This window comes from Ammodytes marinus (assembly GCF_949987685.1).
Source record: "Ammodytes marinus genome assembly, chromosome: 15".
NCBI lineage: Eukaryota > Metazoa > Chordata > Actinopteri > Uranoscopiformes > Ammodytidae > Ammodytes > Ammodytes marinus.
Window position 1 is genome coordinate 13,560,490 of NC_137219.1, and position 22,097 is coordinate 13,582,586.

At 42.3% G+C, this 22,097-nt stretch overlaps 1 protein-coding gene across 2 annotated transcripts in view; it reads left to right on the forward strand.

Annotated features, from left to right (window-relative positions):
• The first annotated feature begins 238 nt into the window (after nucleotides 1-238).
• asap2a (ArfGAP with SH3 domain, ankyrin repeat and PH domain 2a) overlaps nucleotides 239-22,097 on the forward strand; it is a 48,912-nt gene continuing 27,053 nt past the window's right edge. For both annotated transcript variants that reach the window (XM_080042086.1, XM_080042087.1), the window contains exons 1-2: nucleotides 239-793; nucleotides 18,171-18,243. In XM_080042086.1, coding sequence (XP_079898212.1) covers nucleotides 668-793; nucleotides 18,171-18,243 — 199 coding nt within the window. In that variant the 5' untranslated portion in view covers nucleotides 239-667. The remainder of the gene's footprint in view (nucleotides 794-18,170; nucleotides 18,244-22,097) is intronic.

Below are 22,097 nucleotides of genomic sequence, written 5' to 3' on the forward strand. Positions count from 1 at the left end.
TATCGCCTACCTTTCCTTTTGTTGACATATAAAGGCAACACATCAGACTACGTGATAGTTTACAAGGAGCATTCGAAGGCAACACGAGTTCACCGCCTTCCATGAGTCCTGATTGGCTCTCATATTCCAGCGTGTGTTCCCATTGGTTGCTGCGCGTCCATTGAATCCCCTCCTCTACCTTTGTCAACTTCTTGCGCTCCCGTTGAAAACGCCTGGCTGGTTGTTGTTTCCCCGGGCGAGGAGGAGGAATTAGTTGTACGTCCAGCTCTGTCACAGGTTTGGGAACACCGAGAAAGGGTAGCAGACTAAACTTCACTTTCCATCTGTAACCAGAGGACGACCCGTGAATGGGAAGAGGCGTATTTGGGCTGTAAAACAGAAGGGATATTATAACCTACCCATCACCTTGTAGCACCGCGCGCTTGTGATAGCACTGCAACTCCTCGCGCCACAGCGTGCAACACCGCTGCACTGGATTGTGTCGGGAGAAGACAAGGGAATTACCTAAACATATCCGGAGATGGTTTTCTACCCGTGGGGACCTTCAGAGCCACTACTACTACTACTGCTACTGTGAACTTGTCTTTCCTTTTAAACTCTACAGACTAGAAGGGGGATTACGGAAAGGGCTTCTTCTTCTGATTCATTTTGAGAAAGGGATTTGAGTATGCCGGACCAAATCACAGTTACGGAGTTTGTGGCAGAGACCAATGAAGATTATAAATCGCCGACTGCCTCTAACTTCACCACCAGGATGTCCCACTGCAGGAATACAGTGGCTGGTCTGGAGGAGGTGAGTGACTTTGGTGTGACTGGGATCGTTGTCCCCCTAGGAACACACACACACACACACACACCAAAAATATATTTTCTCAGGTTAACCTTCCATGATAATTAGGCCTACATAATGTTGGGTCATGTTTTTTTCATAAAGATTTTTATCAACTCGTAGGCGGTTAGAAAGTATCCTCTATCCACTCTACCCTATAGCCTACCCCATCCCTCATGCTCCATGTAGGCTAAACCTATTCAACCGGGACAGCCTTTGTTCATTAGGGTTTTTTATTAACCACTGGATTTATTGTGTGCCATTATACAGTGGTTTCCATCAAGACATTGAATATGTAATGTCCCCTCAAAAGGTAAGCCAGGAAAAGCAGGCTCAGTCAATTCAATTGAGTTATATTTATGTAGCTTAAATTAGGCATTAAAGGATTCTGCAAAACATACTTTATTCTATTCTATTCATAGACCCTCAATTTGGACAATACAAGTAAACACCCCCAAAATACCACAGGAAGAGCAGCAGATTAAGGATCCGTCCTTCTGGACAGTCCAGTCGGACAGGCAATAGACGTTCTTGTGCATGTCAGCGTAGACAAGAGGAGAATTGCTTAGAAACAGTGACAAGATACTGTAAATGCCATTGATTGCAATCTAATAAAGTGGAAAGAAAAAAGGACAATCCTCTCCATATGCAACATTTTAAGGAAGTGGTCATTGCAAATAATTCAGCTGAATGATCTTTCCCACAGCGGTAGACTAGAGGGAGAGATACAGCAGCACTGTAATGTGCACTGCACACAGAGAAGACTTTGTGTTCTTCCTTTTTAACTTGCAGGTCATTAGGAGGAAGGACACTTCCGCTTTGTTCCCTGACAGCCCTCCGCCGAACCCTCCCCACCCCACTCCCCTTGTTACAGTTTCCCTACTTTGTGTGCTGTATGGCAGAGAGCCTCGCCCTGTGCCTGCTGGTAAAAATAGAATTTCCCACACGAGGAGCTCAGTGTGTTATGTGTGTTAGTGTGCCTCAGCTCTGTAGGCTGTAGGGTACACTGGCAGATGTGTGTCAACACGTGAGGAAATTGACAATTTCACTGTGGGAAAAGTTGTCATCCAAATGTCCAAATTCGACAAGCAGTTTTGTTACACCTTTAGACCTTTAAAAAGACACCTCCGACGCATGATGTGTGTAAAGACGAGACAAGTCCCTTGGCATTGAATGACAGCTTGAACGCCTACGTTATTTGACATGTATCGGGGGAGGATTGAGCCAGGCAGCCAGGCACACACCTGCTCAGGCTTGACAGGTGCTTGACTTGGCCGTTGGGACACCTTGCTACGCACCGTTTCACTCAAACGTCTGCTTAGAGAAGAATGGGCTTTTCTAAAGTTCTGAAGTAAGCAAACAAGTGTGTGGATTTGACTCTTTTCAGTATAATCTGTAAGTATTCAGTGATCTCTCGCTTGTGTGAGGTCGGGTTGAGAATCAAAATACAGCAACTTTTGGCTTCTGTGGAGTAGCAGCGCGTTTGTTGTTTCACACTGACCTCCCCGCTCTCATCCTCTGGGAAAACATTGGCTTTTATTGGTGGGACAACAGGACCTGGTATACACTTTGGTCTGTTCTACCAATTAAACACTGCAGTGGATTGAGAACACTTCCGCTCATTGTCTGCCGGCCCGCTTGGAATCTCAAACGCACGCATGCTACCAAAAACACATTTACATAGTACATACACAGGCAGCCATCCACAAGTAGCTGGTGTTTTATTCCTGTTAGGGTTTTTGAAAAATGTAACCAGCCATCAAGGGGAGGAGGACTATTTTGCCCTTGAGTATAAATAACATGACTGCAGAGGCTGAATGAAACCAGAACATCAGATTTGATTTTTTTCAGCATTTTGCTGGACTTCAAATATTGTGCTGATTGGACCTTCTCTAAAACAGCAGTTTGTTCTGTAAGCGTGTATCTTCGTAGCTTTTACCCTTGAACTGACAGTTGAGCGCATGCTTATTGGAGCAGCAGCACTGTGTTGTGTGAGTCACTGTTATTTCAGGGCATCTATGAGTTTTGATAATGGGCTGACATCAAGATTTTTGCACAAATCTCCTGTTCCCCCATTATTATTTCTAGCACATACATATTCTGGATATGATAATTCTGTCAACTTAAATACATAATATGTGCATTATGGAATATTAACTTGACAATATGCATATTGTCAGCAAGCATTTGTAGAGTAGAGATTGTGCATCGTTGTATTCTCAAAAGAGTACCCCATCGAGTTAGCATTGCACTCCCAATAAGTTAAAAGCAAAGATCGATGCAGCATAACCAGAGATATCATCTTTTTTATACCACAAATTCTAGTTCCTTGTCAAAAGCTGGAGCCTAAATTGCCCACAATTCAACACGACTGCTGAAAATTTGGTTTGATATTTGGTTGTTTTATGCTATTAGCGGGTAATATAATAAAACCCCTGCGCTGAGATGAGGAGCAAACTTCAGCAGTTTGGTTAGCTCACTGTTTTCCAACTCAAACCCGCAGATTTTTTATATTTTTCAAACTTTTAGTCTTCAGCCCCCAGCCATATTGACTCAAATAACATTATTTGAGGCAATTTATCCCACTTCGCACAGCTCCCTAGAGCCACTAAAGGCTTCATAAAACATTTTACTCACATAATGTAAGTGTGCATGTAATGCTCTTTAACACCAAAGCAGACTTTGATGTGTAAAATCGACAGAGTTCCCCTTTAGGCAAAGCCAACAAGTTAACTTTTTGTGTGGGTGTGTAACTGGTTGACTAGGGAGATTAGTTTGTTGTTAGAGGGGTGTAAGATTAATGTGTACATCTGTTGTTCCAGATGGCTTATGTACTGCATTCTGTTTGTCAAAAAATATAGATGTTGTGCTCCCTAATTCTGTTACCATTCAAATTTAAAATGAGGATATAAACAATTTACATACTTGTGTGTCCGTGGACGGCCAGATGGGCCAGATAACCAGAGTGTATTAAGTTTCTTGTTTTCAAGTGAAGGCTTTGTTTTCTGTTGAAATAAATTATTCTCCCTCCCTTTTCTCCTGAAGTGTACATTTAAGTGCGTCCAGTGCCACTTAAAATGGCTGATGTACTTTGACTTCTTTAAAACTGACCTCTAACTGTTTTATAGAAAGCTTTTAAACAACTTGAAGGCACTCCGAGGTGCTACCGAAAAGGGTGGACTAATGTTGCATAATTACTTCTGTCTCAACTTAATTGTATCTGACAAGATCTTAATTAGGGTAGTAGTTTTAAACTGCTGGCCATTTAGAGGCTATTCAGAAAGCCTGTGTGTGTTTGTGCCTGAGTGTCTGTTTGTAATACCACAGTGATACAAAACCTGTTTATCCAGTGTAAGAGGATTGTTAGGATTTGTGTCATGACCCTCCCCTTTGTGCCTCTGTGAAAACCTAGCTTTTCTTCCTCTACACGTGTGTTGACTTCCCTCTGGCAAGTCCGGACATTTCAGAAACAGGATCTGGTTTTCTCTTCAAGGTGTCACTCCTGATGGTCTGAATGGTGTACTGACTACACCAGTACACTAGAATGCAATGACATAGTCCTGACAATAATCATTTTGCTTCATACTTTGTGTTCACATTTAGTTTATTTTATTGATTTGAGGTGTGTGCATTTGAGTGTCATAACATTCATAACTTTGTGATTGGAAAATGTTCTTTTTATGAATTGTTTATGCATATTTAAAAAAAATCAAGCATCTTATAGAATTTAGTCTTTTGTGTGTGTGGTATTGAAATGCAGAAAGCAGAATTGCAGAGTATGCAATCATTGTCCATATTTAAAAAATGTGACATACATTTTTATTGCCAATTGCCTAACAACAGTGTTACATTACTAAAACCCCTATAACACATAACAAATTTTGTTTACTCAACTTTCTGGGTTAAAATGTTGACCTCATGAGTTCCATTTGAAGGAGACATTATCACCCAAGAACTGCTTACCTCTGTGTTATAGTAAGTATTGATCTTGATAAAAAGCTTATGAAAAGCTCACCATAAGGATGTCTGCAGGCTGGCTGTCTGTCTGAGGCCAGAAACGAGCACACAATGGTCTATTTTTGCATCCCAGACTGTTTTTATGCCCCAGTTACCGATTCCTGCCGGGCAGATAAAGCCCTCTAAAATAATGCAATCAATAGAGTTATCTCCTTGAACAAATCTCAAGTGCATCCACTTCTTTCTCAGATATGAAGATGTGTATATTTGTGTCATATCAGAGTGTTGCACCTACAGCTCACTGAGCAGTTGTGGCAGGCGTTTCCAAGATGTAATTCTATATTAATTCTCTGGCAGAGTGGATGAGTTATTGGGATCAAGCTCATCAAAAGTGCCCCCAAAGTGCCAACCAACTGAACAATACAAAAGGTATGGAACAGTCAATAGTTGACTTCAGAACATTGCTGAGTGTCGGGTCTTGTGGCTGTAAAACAACAATCACTGACATAATCAAGACAAGCTTATGTATTGTCGCAGTGTATCCCTTTCATCAGTCTGTCATGTGGTTGCTCAGACAGAGACACGTGTTTTGTTTCAGGACATTTTCATGTGTTTTTTGTAATTAACAGTTGTTTGACAGGTATATTGCTTGCTTTAATGCAGTCTTGGATAATCACTGATATCGTTGCATAAATACAAATATACGCCGAGTGTTGGTGAAATTCCTTGTCGAAAGCAAAGTTCTGCCGCTGATGTCCTCAGTGTACCTGTCTATGCCGCACTGTATATTGACTTAAAATTTATTTTAACAAGGCCACGCAAATAACACCCTCCTCCGTATTCATAACCTAAGCTTTTTTCCAACACTCTTTCCCAAATGGGCTTGTAAAGACATGGCTTACTAGAACCCCCTTTTGACTTTGATTGTTGTAGAAGCAAGGAAGAATGTGATCTTGTTCCTTGTATTAGCTCAAATATCTATCAACAATATTTGTCTTAAGTCTGTATCCCTAGAGAGAAGGCAGAGTGGCTGCATGGACTTTATCTTCCTTTTCATATAGTGCCAGAAACCCACCCATTCACTTGGCCTCTCCCCCTATCCCTTTGTCCAGTGTATTCATTTTTCGCCAATGAATAATGATTATTTATAGCCTAATCAGCTTTTCATGGGCCATTGCTGTTGTTGAGGGGGTGGCTTCATTATAAGTCTTCCATGACGCGCCCCACACACATCCTGCGTCTACCTCTGGAGCGCGTCGCCTTACCTTACTGCTGCCTCTCTCGGACTTTTCTCGGACACACATGCAACGTCTCAGCAGCTGCTGCTGCTTGTTGGAAGTTTTATTTTGAAGGGGACACACCAGGAAATGGTGAAACTACAGCGAAAGCTGCCAGTATGAAGTCAATATGACTCTCAGCAGAGTATTTCAAAAATCACTTTACTGATTTATACGGGAGAGAGAGAGGGGGGTGTGGTCGGGGAAGAAGAAGGCCGTAGACACAGATAGAGCAACGGAAAACTGTTGCGCTCATCATGATCTTTTTTATTTCTTCACTATATTGGATCTCTATATGTGTCATTTATCCAAAAATGAAATGCCAGAACTAATTGAAAATTAGGTTTTGAATCCCTCGGATTTTGATTGCACAATTACATCGTGAAATAAAGGGATTATTTGCGTATACGACTGAGGGATGTTTTATTTTGAAATAAACACACCGGGTAAACGTGTAACTAGAGTGAATGCTGCTGGTGTGACTGTCAGCAGAGTATTTCTCTATCAGTTAAAGCACAGAGACACGAGAGAGACGCGCTGCTCTCAGAAAAAAATAGGCGAGCCTCCTGAGGTGAAGGGGAGCGGCGCTGCAGACGTGCCTCCGACGCGCCTCAGCAGTGCGTCTGAGGTTGGATGTGTGCTCGCTCTACGTTGATTTCACAGTCTGTGACCAAAAGTCAGACGCAGACGCGAGGTAGACGCGCAGTAGAGGTAGGATGTGTGTGGGGCGCGTGAGGCTATTATTTCATCCAACCGAGGTCCATCACACTGGTATGGCAGCTATGCAGTGGTATGGCACGCTGTTTTGCTGCCTGATTTCGTAGAGAGATTATCAAGGAGTACCTCTGGGAATGGCCATGGTATTTGCAGCATCCACAGGCAACTGTCTGCGCTGGCTATTCAGGCCACACCAGCCTTCAGTCTGGTCTCCCTCATAAACTGCTTCTGGCTTTTGTGATGTTTGTGTACAACAAGGTAATGGGGCTTGTAAAATAGTAAGTATATTCTCCATGAACTCATGATGTTGCAAAGACAGTTGATGTGTGCCAGGCTGCTGTGAGCTGTCGTCAGTCTCATCTTTTTATAGCACCTCTAAGCTTAATCTCAGGTTGTTTTGGTTGCTTTTCCTGGGCACTACCCTTCTATGAACAAACAATGATTTCTCCTTCAATTTCCAGCTGCTTCAGTGGCTCTGTCCTTACCTAACCGGTTGTTGCAGGACAAAAAACTTGCTCTATACTATTGCTTTTTGCTATAACGTCTCATTTGATGTGCAACAATTTATGAGTTTTGTGTTAACATCTGCAAAGTCTCGTAACTCTTCTCCACGTGTCAGTCTGCCAGCTTGTTTTGATACTGACCGGAGTAGTTCCTGGGGCCAAGGGAAGGCCTGGCCTTCTGCTTCCCTGATACCCCCACCCCTCCATTCCAGGCAAGGTTGGTGGGAACGGCTGTGGCCTGGCTGGGGACAACAGCTGCCCCCTTGCAACAGGTGGCCAGGAGGAAAGTTTTAACAATACTTCAGACAGTAGGATTATCAATGTAGGGACAATCCACATCTAATAGCTTTAGAGACACACAGATGGATCTACAAGCTCTCATGCACACATGCCCTTAATGTGCAGTCTGGTCTAAGTGAGCAGTCAAATGCCCCAGCCACCCTTGCCAGTCTTAAGGATACCACCTAAGAAGCTTAATGTTTCCTTTAATTGAAATGGGATGTCTGGCAGAATCACTGCAGTTCTGTCTCCTCCCTTCACCCTGACTCTACACCCTCTGTACCCAACATCCCTTGACTTCTCCTTACTGTAGTTAATGCAGCAGAGTAGGCCAAGTACCTCGAAGCAAAGCAAACTACATCCATTCCTTTAAACCTGGAGCAACAACTTTCCAGTTACATTTTTAGGTAAGAAATGTCCCTGGATTTTCCTTTTTGAGATTACTTAATGCATTTTTTTTGCACTGGTGGCATACACTTGATTCCTGTTATGTTCTTAGCAGGAGCATAGTTTGCTCTGGAATCTCATGTGCGTTGTCCATAATCATCATGCTAGTTAAATGAGCTGATTAACCTAACTAAGCTATTTGGCGAGTTGAGTAAACAACCTGATTTGATTATGGCATGTTGTGCTCCTGGGTAACACTTTTGAATTAGCTGTGAACAGAGGCCAAGAGGGGGATTAAACTATGTTACATTAAGACCAACATTTGGTGGTTCATTTGAACTCATATTTTTTGTCATAACAGTTCAGGAGTATAACATATAACACAAACATATAGTCTCGGATTTTAACATTCAAGATTCAACGCTGGATCACTGAAACCCTGGTTATAGCAAAGCCCCTTTTCATCTTCAATGTGTGACTTCTGTTTTTCCTATTAGATCCAGCCTCCAGGGCGGGATAGAGTAGGGTTGTGTTATCGTCCAGACACAGGCTCTGACCAGGCCTCATTGTGATGCAGCAGCCCTACCAATGGATTAGCCAGGGGCGACAGTCACGTTCCTGTCCTAATCGATTCAAAGCCAAGATCTCAGCTCTTATGGAGCTAATAAAGCTCTTCGCCTTTGATAGGCATTGACTGTTAGAATTAGATATTATTTTACTCACTCTTGTTTTCAGTCTATCCTGATTGAATGTGGATGGTTGGATTTGGGTGCAATGGGATTATCTTAAATCAGTTGTTTTTTCTGGGGTAGATTGAGAAAAAAATGGTTGTGAAATTCTCAGGCCGCACTCATGCTAGACATTTGTACCGTGCTTGAGTAATCTTGATGGCTAAAGTCTAGTTCGTTTGACAAGTGTGAGTGCTCCGTACCGTGTTCAAGCACAGTACACTTCATTGGCCCTGGCACAGTTGGAAGAGGTGTCCCGCAGCATGGTAAGGATGCTAATGTACGATCACGAGCCGACGCAAGCACACTTATAGACCGAGTTCCTGATGTCAATTAACAAAAATGCGCCTATTAAGACATGGTGACAGTTTAGCAAGAAGCAATGGGGCCCAGGCACAGATCTTTTGCCAGCGGGGGACAATCGCGCTTAAGCACGGTACGGATCACCTGGGCCAAGTGTGAGTTTGCCCTCAGGCCATCGTGGCACAGGGGATTGAGGCCAAAGAGAATACTGGCTGCTTTACTTCCTACATTGAGGTTAGAGGTTCGACACTAGGGGCACTGGGGGTAAATTTGAAATTAAAGCTCATCTCATCCATCAGTGTCCTGGCCCAGATTGTCCGAGACGGCTTCTGTTGACAACTATTGTTCCCTGACAGGACTCGTCTCTTCATTAATGAACTTCTCCGCCATTGATTTGTAGTCCTTGCCTCTCAGCTCTGCTTGGGGCCAGGATGGTGTGGGAGGGCTTGAATCCTCCCAGTTGTGTTGTCCTGCTGTCACTTTCACTCAGGGAACCGACCCAGCATTCTTCTAATTTGTAAAAATACTTTAACACAAACCCCTTGGAGGCTTTTAAAGGAGCTTTAGTCAGATTGCTTCTGTCTCAGTTTGCTGTGACCAAGCTAGATCATTTGTATGATGCTGGCATTTTAAGTGGAAATATTTAGCTCATTATCCTTTTGGGATGCTTAATGCAATATTTTAAAGTTTTCTCATCATTCCAGAATGATCCCGTCAAGCGAAACTCTTATTTGTTTTTTGTTCCCGGAATTCAAAAGGACTATCACTTCTTGAAAGTGTTTTTGATATGACTGAAAGTGTGCTATCAAGCCCACAATAACACACCCTGCACCACACTCTATGTAACTGTGTGGTAACTGTTGGGCACTTTGCCTCTGGCATTAGTGCTTTAACACCATGAGGTTGACTCATACATCTATGTGAAAAGAGCCCAAGAGAGACTCCAAGTTGAAGCCAGAGGATCACCCCCTCTTAAAAGCGCGGCACATTTGGTCCTTATTTCCCAGCCCCTCCTTCTAACTCGGTTTTTATCAGTCTCCTGCTAGTTTATGAACTTCATTAAAGAGACTCCTCAGAGTCGATTTAGGGATAAAAGGCTATTTTACCAGGATTTCAACATGGTGCCATCGTGTCTCGACTGAATTTAATTCATTGTGTTTCAGGGACCTTGATGTGTTAGTGTGTTTACCCCTCACTGAACCTTCTTTTTTCAAATATGTTCTTGGTTGGTTGAAGAAAGGAACTGACAATTAAGGCATTGAACGCAGACAAAATATCGCCATGGACGTATCATCACAATGAGGCAGCACAGCTGTATGACAAAACTAAACCGAAACAAAAGTTCTGCCTGGTTCTCTCACCTTGTAAAATATAAAAACAACTAAACAACTCCTCAGAGGTAAACATGAAAGTTTGTTTTGTCTAACACTTAAGGCACTGCAGTTGATGTTGTCATCTCAGTGTGATTTCTGCCAGCTGGCTGTCGGGGCACTGGTCCAACAGTGGTCTTTGTAGTGCTCACTGAAGAGCAGTAAAACAGCAAGTGTCCAGGTGCTAAAATACAACAAGGTAGAAATGGAAATCAAAAACAGTAGCCTATCCTACTAGTTTGGAGGTGATACTTTATGTGGGAATTCAAATCTCCCACAATACAATATGCAAAAACTGTTATGTAGTTTTCATAGCAACTTTCTCAGCTTTGTGGTTCAATCTACAACAGTGTGTTTGTGTGTTAATGACCTTGTGTCAGACAGTCTCATGACATAGTAAAAAAAGTAGCCCTCCCCCTTCATTTACTCTGTGTTCAACACTCCCACTGAACTTGCACGTGGGTGTTTTCCGTGCTTCCCCCGGGGCAGGCTGACTACACACATCTCAGCTGTTTTGAAAGAACAGCAAAAGCCTGCAACCATGGTCTGTTAGCGGTTGGCTCAATCGGAAGCCACTTCTATCCAAATATTGACTTTACTCTCAGCATGGAGAAAAGTTGTGAATGAAACACTTGGAACGGTGTTCTTTTTAACAGTGGATTTGTAGTTCTGGGTCCATTGAATGGATTCAGGCAGTGGTAATAATTTTCTTGTGATGGCGCTATCTTAAGCAGATGCCTTTGTTCTTACAGCCGACTTGAACACTGCTTCCCTCTAGATCTGCCTTCTCTTTGATGCCTACAGCCATTTAAAACTGTATATTTGACAGAGAGAGAGAGAGAGAAAAAAAAGCTCTGTGTCTGGCCCTAGCTGACCAATAGTACACTACACTTACCACTTTAACGCCACACCTGCAAAAGAGCTGACGAGTCTCATCCTGAAAATGTAGCGGACAAAACTGCCTACTATCATTTTGTGATGTTTTATTTATTCTTCTGTCTTCTAGCAGGTGACCTAACATTACCCGAGTCCTTGCAGTCATATAGGAGAACATAATTGTGGTATTTCATGCTGGTGTATTATATGTCCTCCCTGTTAACAACAAACAGTGATGATATGTGTTTCTGCTGTTGCACAATGGAAAAGGCAGGGGTAGTAGATCAACCAGCCATTCTGACGCAGTAATGGACTGTCCCTTTAAGGTTGGGGATTTGCCTTGAAATGATCAGCCTACAACAGGGAAAGTGCTTTTAGCTTTTTTGAACGGTGTGGAAAATAGCCTACAGGCAAAGAAGGATCAAGATTGTATCAATCATCAAAACGACAACAGTGACAACAGTCACTCCTCAAAGGTGTAGTCCTATGCTGTTCCACTTAAGTCGTTGGGAATAATCTAGGGATGTTAATTCCTTTATTCCTCTGATCTATCGTTTTTCAGAAAGCTACAAAACTTGTTGTACATAAATACACACCCATAACCAAACCACTGAAGAAAGGACGTGAACCCATACTCATAGTGTCATGATATACTGCTGCTGGTGTTGGTGAAATAATCACAGCTCATCTGTGCGTTTAGGGACTGATACTTAATGTGTAGAGGATGGATATTGTGAATGTGCTGTCACCACTACAGACTACAGTGGTGAAATGAATATGAAAAACATGGTTTTGATGTGAGAGTCTTTGCCATGACTCTCACATCAAAACCAGAGCTTTGTTATTTATATCCCTGCTGTGTGTGTGTGTGTGTGTGTGTGTGTGTGTGTGTGTGTGTGTGTGTGTGTGTGTGTGTGTGTGTGTGTGTGTGTGTGTGTGTGTGTGTGTGTGTGTGTGTGTGTGTGTGTGTGTGTGTGTGTGTGTGTGTGTGTGTGTGTGTGTGTGTGTGTGTGTGTGTGTGTGTGTGTGTGTGTGTGTGTGTGTGTGTGTGTGTGTGTGTGACTAAGCTCTTTTAACACACTGTTATTTTTTTTGTAGTTTTCTTTGAGGAGTGGAGTTTGTTTGGGTTTGTCGTGTAACATCTGGCACCTCCATGAAACATGGTTTACAACCCACCACAGCCGTCACAGATACTGTACTCACACACGCAACAAATAAATTGGATAATAACTGCCCAGACAGCAGCCTTCGCATTGCCTGATTTCCACCGTATGTGGCAGACTGTTTCATCCCATGACTATCGCAGGGGGAGGATTTAAAGAGCTAGACCAGGCCAGGAGGCGAGTTTTGAGGAGACACCGACAGTACCAAGTGGTGTGTGTTTCTGTGTTTGTTTCAACTTTAAAGAAGTGTGTGGTGATGACAATAGCAATGCTGCAGACAGGGGGGGGGAAGATTGCCTGGGTTGTGTTTGGTTAACATATGAGTGTGTGTGTGGGCTGTATGTTGATGGGGCCTCTGAGAAAAGCAGGACAGCGTCTTTCCAGGCAGACATGCTGTCATCAGCAGATAGTTAGTCGGGCGAGCAACAATGGGGCTGAGTCTCTGTCTTGTCTGTCAGTCACTCCAGCGTGCAATCATCCAGGAATGTCTTTCTTCTTTAGACAGTGGAGTAAGAAGTGGAGAGCACAACACGCTTGTCAGCTGAACCCACTGTTCTTGTCCCTCAGTTTTGAATGTGTAGTTTGTCCACAGAAGCTTATCATAACAGATTAGTCATAGCACTGTGCTTAAAATTGTCAAAAAAGAAGCACAGATTTTGAATTTATTCAAGACAAAAAAAAATATTCTCTATCTCAGGCACACACTCTAAATGTTTTCTCACAGATAACAGTAATCTGACACATGTCACTCTGTTATTCACAGAATACACAACCATAAGGGAACTGATCACCTTGGCAACGACCCCCATGACCCGGCAGTGTTGTGATAGTCTCTGTAGATTCAGTTGGCAGCAGATGGTGCCCGATTGTAACCACAAAAAAGAATGGTAATGATGATGTCACACGTTAAGATGAGAACTCATTTATTCATTCAGTTTGTTGTTCCTCCTCCTGCTCGGACCAATCCGGTTGGCAAGAAGCGGCATGAAGAAGAGCCACTCCAGTTAGTTTACCTTGAGCTGCTACCAGGAGAGGAAAGAATGCTGACATCGCAGTAATGTCAAGTGTGTTTGGGAAGCGGCATCAGCTCCCGGCTCGGAGGCTGCGTCTATTGTGTGAGGAGGATTCAGCTCTGATCCAGGCGCTATTGAAACGCTAGACGCCAGTGGAATTCCCCTCTCGATGTGAAAACTATGTTTTGGGTTTTAAAAGTGACTAATTTTAGAGCGGCCTTTGCTGCGAACAAGAGGGCTGGAGAAGAGACACTTTACTCGAGCCTGGAGAGCATATCAGAGTGGAATTGTGTGAAATTGATGGAAGAATCGTGTGTGTGTGTGTGTGTGTGTGTGTGTGTGTGTGTGTGTGTGTGTGTGTGTGTGTGTGTGTGTGTGTGTGTGTGTGTGTGTGTGTGTGTGTGTGTGAATGATTTCGAGCAGTGTTATTGTTGCATTCAGCTGGGGTTGGTTTTATTACCCCGCCTGTCTGCCCCCCTACTTGTCTCGCCCCTTTCCCCGTCAGACTACTCTACTCCATATTGAAAAGGTCTGCTGGAGCGTGATGCTGCCTAATTTGTGTGTGTATGTGTATGTGTGATGGTGTGAGTGTGAGCGAGGGAAACCTTGAGTCAATGGGAGCTGTGATGTCCATGTCAATGTGCGTGTAAGGCTTGGGCTGGTCAGATTGATTGGCAGGGCTGATTATTGGCGTTATGTGTGGAGGTCAACCAGGGGCTGCCAATGTCAATGTGCTTGCGCTTAGTAGGGCATTGTAGTCACGACAACAAAGTGTTGATAGCTTTACCATTTTATACACACAGGAAAAGACGCAGTATGTGCACCAACGGATGTCAGTTGAAATGCTGAAATGAGACTGCAAACCACAAAAATAAAGAATAATATACGATAAACTTTTATTGTTCAAGATCTTTCAGGATCAGTTTCAACACAACAATATTGTATTTTGGCAGCCCTTTCCGTGGAGCAATGAGTGCATAACCAGGGCACCTCAAAATCAAGAGGGTTTACTGACTTTTTTTGAGCAAATATATAATTCCATAAGTGTAAAAACACTACACACAATTCCAACCCTTTTTGGGTGTAGACTATGGATGCAAACATTTGAAAAGCGAGGCTGCTTTTTATTATGATATCATGAGGTCAAACAAGGTTATGTGAATGTAAACCAACCAACGGAGAAGAGTTGCACATGCAGTTGCTGTGTACTTTACAGTTGCTGTGCTGAGAAGGAACGTCTAATCCCAAAAAAACGCATAGCTGCCACGGGACTGTGCTCACTTCAGCATATGCACCAGAGGCTTTAGTCACAAAGGGAACAGATTGCTGTAAAAAAAATATAGAGAGAATATATGTGCTTTGCATTTTACCAATAATTGAGCATAGACAGCCACTACCAGAATTACATTACAGTTCATGTATGCATGAATTATTAAATGCACACAGACAGACTGGTGTCTAAGTGATTCTGTGAACCACTCAGCTGCAACATGATTACTTCAGTCGCCTCACCCCTGTTTGACCTCACATCCTCCACACCAAACGCATTCACAACATCAAATAATCAATACACAAACAACACTTTCAAGTATGTTTTTTGGGCTCATTTTGAAATTGCTTTCTGCAGCACTGAAGCTGTAGCCTGGTTCTACCAGACCACCGTACTTCATTTAATTTGTACAGAAGGTCTGGAACTGCTCAATTGACAAACGTTCACTCACTTGGAGACGGTTTTCTGTTGAGGTTTAAAACTATTGGATCTGCCCAGTTCCACTCTGGATCTGCCAACCAATCGCATAGCGTTTGGTCGTGACGTATGTCTTGCGCCGGGACCGGCCGAAAACCAACAAAACTCAGCAAAGCTTGTTCTTGCTCCGGCTTTAATTTATCAATATTCACTGTTGCCACAACAGGCTGAATAGCTTCTCTCGTATCCTTATCCATTGTCTTCCTGTGACTACGACTGAAACTGGTGCACGACCTCAACGTCATCGTTCTCAGCCACTCCCTCTGTTCGCTGATTGGACTGGTAGAAATCTGTTCGAGCAAGAATGCATGAATATACCGCAGACCCAGACTGACTACTGAAGGGAAAATGAAATTTGAGCGGAAGCTTTTTTTTGTCCAATATTTTTCTGCGCCCAAGAAAGAATCGTACAGCCCATGCTGAGTGCAGAGCCACTGTTTCACCTTTTACTGTCTCACAGTAGCTCAGATTGCATCACAAAAAATCATTCGGGCTCTCGCGGAACTGGGAGTAGATTTTAACGGACTGGCTGTGTGGGGTCTTGAGCCAATGTCTGAGCCAGACACAGCTAATGGGATAATAACAGATGAGTCATTTAACATGAGTTGAAGGAACTAAAACCTCAGCGCCTAAGTCCTACTTTTACTCAGAGGAACAAGTAGCTTCTGCTCGGCTTCTTTTTAATTTGCACAGTTCCCATGGTACTAGACATCCCATTTTATTTTTAGCACTTTTACTTTAGCACTGCTACTTTTAATGCTGTCTGGAAGTGTATTTGTGTGAACACATTTGTTGGTGAAAAATGCTTTCATTTTTGGAATCTCACACTTTATCTGTCTCTTTGTATAAGATTAGTTGTTTTTTTGACGTTTATTCAGGCTTAATGTGAAAGAGACTGTGCTGCTTGACAAAATATTTTTTAGGATCCTTGCTAAAGCTGTAGAAGTAATAAAAGCAGTTAAAGCTTGAGAGATGTAATCAACAGGAAAACATTAAATCATTGATTCGGATTCAACATAGACTTTTTGAACGATTTGGCTCTATTCTTCAGTGTCCCAGATTTACAGGGAACCAGTATGCATTAAAATAGGACTAGAAGTTGTTTTCTCAATTACACCCATCATGCTCTTCCAGTGTCTCTTGCTGGTGATTATAAAACTAATTTCAGCCTGGTGTCACACAGTACCCAATTAGTTTCTTTCCCCAACAAGAAGACACTCGCATAGATCATAGACCAATCCTACGGTGAATTCTCTTGTAAAATATGTGGCTTTTGTTGTGTGATGTAGCACCATTGTTTGTTTTCCCTGAAGCTTAATTACCCTAATTTTTCATAAATATTTGATGATTTAAAAAAAGGTCACCTCCACTTTAAATGCTGTTGATAGCCTTGCACAATGGTTTGATTTCCGAACTATTCTTTTAAAATGGACATAGATCTTTTGGAGTTTGGCACATTCTCAACTACATTTGATGCTCATTTAAGTAGAAATTATGAGACAATTCTTTCAGTAGGCCAGCATTATTTACAGTATATTTCATCCAGTGTTACTGTATTACCCCAACAGGACAATTGGGTGTTCTTAGCCACACTTCATAGGTGGCCACTACAGTAATTCACTATTATCCACCACTCATGGAAGAGTGATGGGCAGTGTTAATGTTCTTGTCCTTTCTCTGAACTCTGTGTTCTTCTTTTACACTGCCCGTTCATCTTCCAGTGACACAAAACCACTTCTGAGTTTCTCTCTCTTTGTCTTTGTGTGTGTGTGTGTGTGTGTGTGTGTGTGTGTGTGTGTGTGTGTGTGTGTGTGTGTGTGTGTGTGTGTGTGTGTGTGTGTGTGTGTGTGTGTGTGTGTGTGTGTGTGTGTGTGTGTGTGTGTGTGTGTGTGTGTGTGTGTGTGTGTGTGTGTGTGTGTGTGTGTGTGTGTGTGTGTGTGTGTGTGTGTCAAATATGACCCTGGGGAAAACTACTTATAGCTTGGATATTATAAATACAGCACCGATGTATGGATTAAATACATTTTGTTATCACATCTGGTGCTGCCACAAAAAAGGTGTGTGTCTGTGTGTCAGCTGAATGAAAGCCATTGTGTGTTTTTGTTTTCAGAGAGTCCAGGGGATCTGATATGTGTCAGTCATATGGGGAGCAGTGCAGGGAAAAGCGGCGCCGGCTTTGGCCCGGTTGTGCGGACATACTTAATAAAACCCCTAAAAAAACTAATTTCCCAAAATCCCCCTCATCCCCAGAGACTCCCTCACTCATCACACGTACAGTGCTGCATTGTCTCTCATGGACCCCGTATTTGTCCTGGTTAGTGTGTGAGCAGGGCTCAATGCACGTGAAAGCATATGTGACTATGGTAATTCATAGTAGGTTCATGCCTGTGCCGGTGTGTATACACTACTCACACTTCATGTAAGGGACCTCAGATTCTCACTGCTCCTGTGCTACACGCTATTATACTGACACACACACACACTAACAGACACAAACCAACAGAATAAAAGCTCAGGGAGCTCAGGTCTATTCTTAGCTCTGCCATTCCTTGAATAATTCATTACTTGCAGCATAGACACACAAACACACACAAACTGTACCCACCACAGAGAGGCTTTATAGGTGGGATTCAAAATGGGGACGTCTTTCTCTAACAAGGCCAGGTATACCTGGCGACAATCATGAGAAATGGTGTCAGAAAAATGGTGACCAGAGAATATTACACTGCCACAGCTGCACACAGGTTGTTTGTTTTAAAATCTATTTACAGAAGTTACCACTAAGACATATTTATGTAATAAGCGTGAAAATGTTTCACTTCTCCTAGCAACCTTCACTTCAGAATTTGCATGTCGTCTAATATGAAGATGTCAGGCAGAATGAATAAAGTGGAATATAAACGATGCATTGTAGTCTGATGCTGTTGTTTGTGTTAGGGCCCTCTGAATGTTTTGTCAGAAAATAATTAACTATAAAATGAATAAATGTTAAATCTTTGTGTCTCTTGTGTTTGTGTCCAGGCTCTGGATGTGGACCGCAGTGTTCTGTACAAGATGAAGAAGTCTGTGAAGGCCATCTACACGTCGGGTATAGGTGAGTCCTCCCTGTCCGTCCTTTATGTCGGGATTTCTACCTTCTTTTTTCTTACAGCTATCGCTTTAGTTTCAAACCTTGAAATATGTTTTAAAGCTCAATTGTATACCAGCTTGCCCTTTTGGTATTGAAATTATCTGTATATTTAATAGCTTATTTATGATAAATATTTCTTTGAGTTTCACAAATTATTTATGTCTTTGATTGGGGGAAAAATCAAGCAATATGAAGACATCACATGGATCTGCAGTTATTCTCTTTTACAATCATTTACATGTTTACAAGCTGTAATTAGTTCAATCCAAAAAAGGCACAAGAGATTTGAGAATGAAAATGATTGTTAATTGCATCTCATTTCATTTGAATTTGTTCCACTGCCTTTGAGGGTAGATCAGAATAGTGTGTGTGTGTGTGTGTGTGTGTGTGTGTGTGTGTGTGTGTGTGTGTGTGTGTGTGTGTGTGTGTGTGTGTGTGTGTGTGTGTGTGTGTGTGTGTGTGTGTGTGTGTGTGTGTGTGTGTGTGTGTGTGTGTGTGTGTGTGTGTGTGTGTGTGTGTGTGTGTGTGTGTGTGTGTGTGTGTGTGTGTGTGTTGGTACCATGCTCATTGTGGCTGTCTGTGCCAGTGTTGGGTGTTTCCAGTGTCTTTTGTTTGGCCTGCCTGACAGGACCCCGCTGAGAGAGAGAAAGAGGGAGAGAGACCTCTGAACAATGTGCTGAGCATGTCTTTCACAGAACAGTGTGAGCTCTGTTCAGAGTGGAGGGACAGCTGTCTGATCCAGACCCCAAAAGGAACAGCTGGGGAGGGGTGCGCACTGTGTTTATGTGCGGGTGCTGCGGCACCGACACACTGTTGAACACGCATTTACACAACATACAGCCTTTCAGTGGCCTCCAGTTTTGTCATCCCGTAAAAGGAAAGGCTGATACTGTGTGTGTTTACATTCAGAAGATTAACTTGTACAGTTTTCTCACACTGTTCAACAGCCAAAATTAAAGCCCTTGTTTTCAATAAATGACCTTGATTTGAATCTGTTTGGTTAGTGCAGAAGCCTACACATGTTTGTGAAAGTTGCAGGTGTTTCAGGCAGTTCAATTTTCTTTTTTCTTTATGAACAAGATTATCTGCTCTAGAAAACATTTGAATAGGGCAAATCATAAATAAGAAAATGATTATGCTCTGAAAACACAATTAAATTTGCCGAAAGAAAACATACCCTAAAAGTTATTGTACATGCTGACACAGAGACAAGCACTTGTGTCACAGCAGCTGAAGCAAATCTTTGCTGTTTTAGAGATAATGTGTGGAATTCACTTTAATAATGCCACGGAGGAGATGTTAGGTGGAAAAGCCTGAATAATGAGACACAACAGGGAGCTTCAGCACTGCCTGCCTCAATACTCAGAGAATACACTTTGGGCTGTCGAGCTCAAACCCCATAAGGACATTTTCAGCTATGGCTCGAGGAATAATAATAATGAGGATGGAGAAGGGTAAGGTAAGGTTTGCTTGAAATGGTGAGGAAAATGGTTATAAGAAAATTCCAGCTTGCACCAGGAGAGAGCAAAAAAGATGGGGATATGACTGGGAGAGAGGTGAGAGAGAAAAATGCAGGGAAAGCTTTAAAGATGAGCGAGAGAGCCGGTGTGTTGCTGTCAGGTTGTCAGCTACTGGGGATTTGATGAATAAACCAGCTTCTAAAAATCCCCTGAAGAAACTGGAGCTGATGGTGCAGAGCTGCTGAGACAGGCCTGCTAAAAAAACTGAAAGAAAATAATGACTGGAGGCAGCTGACTGAACGCTGTGTTCCAGCTGTTCCTGTACCTGGGCAGAATGGCTGGATAGAGTTGCTGAATAATGCAGCAATTAGCAACATGTTGCATTAGTGAATTTGATGATGTCTGTTCAGGCCATAATACTTTGGGTCGCTGCTAAACACACACACACACACACACACGTGCAAACAGGATTGATCTGAAAGAGACTGCTCATTGTGTTAGTGAGCGTCAGAGCATCAGCTGACCAGGCCTGCTGGAGCCCAGAGTGAGGGAATGAGTGTGGGAGAGACGTAGAGAGGAAGCAGAGGCAAGCCTGGTGTCTGGTGATTAAACAGTGTGTTTGTCTTTTTTGTGCGTGAGAGAGATAGACGTGTGATAGAAGAAGTTGCAAAACAAGCCTTCGGATGTTGGATAATCCTCACCAGACGCCTGGAAGCTATACATGTACACTGTGTTCTAAATCACATACTTACTATACTACATACTTTAGTATACTGGTTTGCGTACCACAAAGTGCAATTGGATATATAAGGGCATCCTGATATTTTTGGCATAATGCATTTTACATGCATTTTAGGACATCCTAAATATTTTTCTTGCATACTAAATAGTATGGAAGTATGGGTAATGGAACGCAGGGTATGTTTTTTTTTCTGCTTATGTGTGTGTGTCTTTGAAAGGGACGATACAGTAAAAAAAATATATATTGTACACCACCGGTTATTAGCAGGTCGTTTTTGTCTGCTGTAACAGTGTGTCTTTGCCTGTGTGATTAACCGCGTCATGGCCTTGGTCTTCCAGTAAACACAAGGTCATAATTTCCTGGGTACAACAAAACACACACACACACACCTTAATGTCAGGCTTATTTTACACCTTTATTTGTCTATACATAGATGTAGAATGTGGAAAAAAGATTAATTTAAGTTTTGTTTCAAAATAAATTGGGCCAAATAAATGAGGATGTTGGTGGCTATTAAAACGGCAGGGTTCAAAGGCTCCAACATTGCTACAGTGAGGGTTGTGGGGAAGGAAAGAAAAGTATATAATTCCTTTCAAAATTAGCTTGTATTGTAAACAGTAACACCCAAGTATTTTATTGTTTTTAAGGTAATTGTTAATGGAAAAAGTCAGACAATAGTTCAAACAAATTCATTTATTTTTAGGCATTTTCAAGCTTTCTTGGATAGTACAGAGTTGAAATGGGGAGACGGAGATAGAGGGGGGGGGTGACATACAGTAAAGGTCCGCAGGTCGTATTTGAACCCGCGACCACTGCAATGAAGGCCGGAACCGATATGGTACGCGCTCTATCCACTACGCCACCGGAGCGCCCCATACAAATTAATTTAACAAACTCTGACTTTTCATGTTAAAGTAATTTTTCTGAAAAGGTAAGGCATTCTAGGAAGATCAACCTTCAATCAAATCATATCAGTCAAAACATTGACGGTAACATTTGTAAAATAAGTAGTACGTTTTATGCTACAGGGGACTTTTTAATATATTTTCTTTCCTCTATTATTTGAAGACATTCCTTTTTAATCAAATGTTTTCTTTAGTATAATAATAAGAGATAGTTAGTATAAATTGCTATGTTTTATTGGTCACAAGTTGAACAGGTCTGGAACTCCATGATCTGGACTATTTTCTGCATCAAAATGCTTCAATAGAGAACGCTTAGTGTTAATTAAAGAGGCGTAAACAAAAGTAACGAAAATATGATCAAGTTTCAGCAGAGAGCAGAGTTTTTAGAGTGACTCTTGTAACTAAAAGCTCACGTTTGACCATGCAAAGCCTCTGGACAGCAGCTTAGTGTACTGCAAATGTTTAGGCAACACGTGCAGGACAGCACTGAATAAGCAGGTTTTCGTTACAGTGTAAACTATAGAAAGGGCTGCCTCTATATCCTAGTGTCTCACATCTTTACGTTCCTTTCCCCGACGTGTCACTTCAGCTCTATGGGTCATGTGGTACTGTGAGGATCAAAGCTGCTCTGTACTGTAGGATGACTGTGCCATGTGTTTAGGTCATGTTGCAGCGAATAACCATGTACTCACTAAGCAGCCCCCGGGGAGG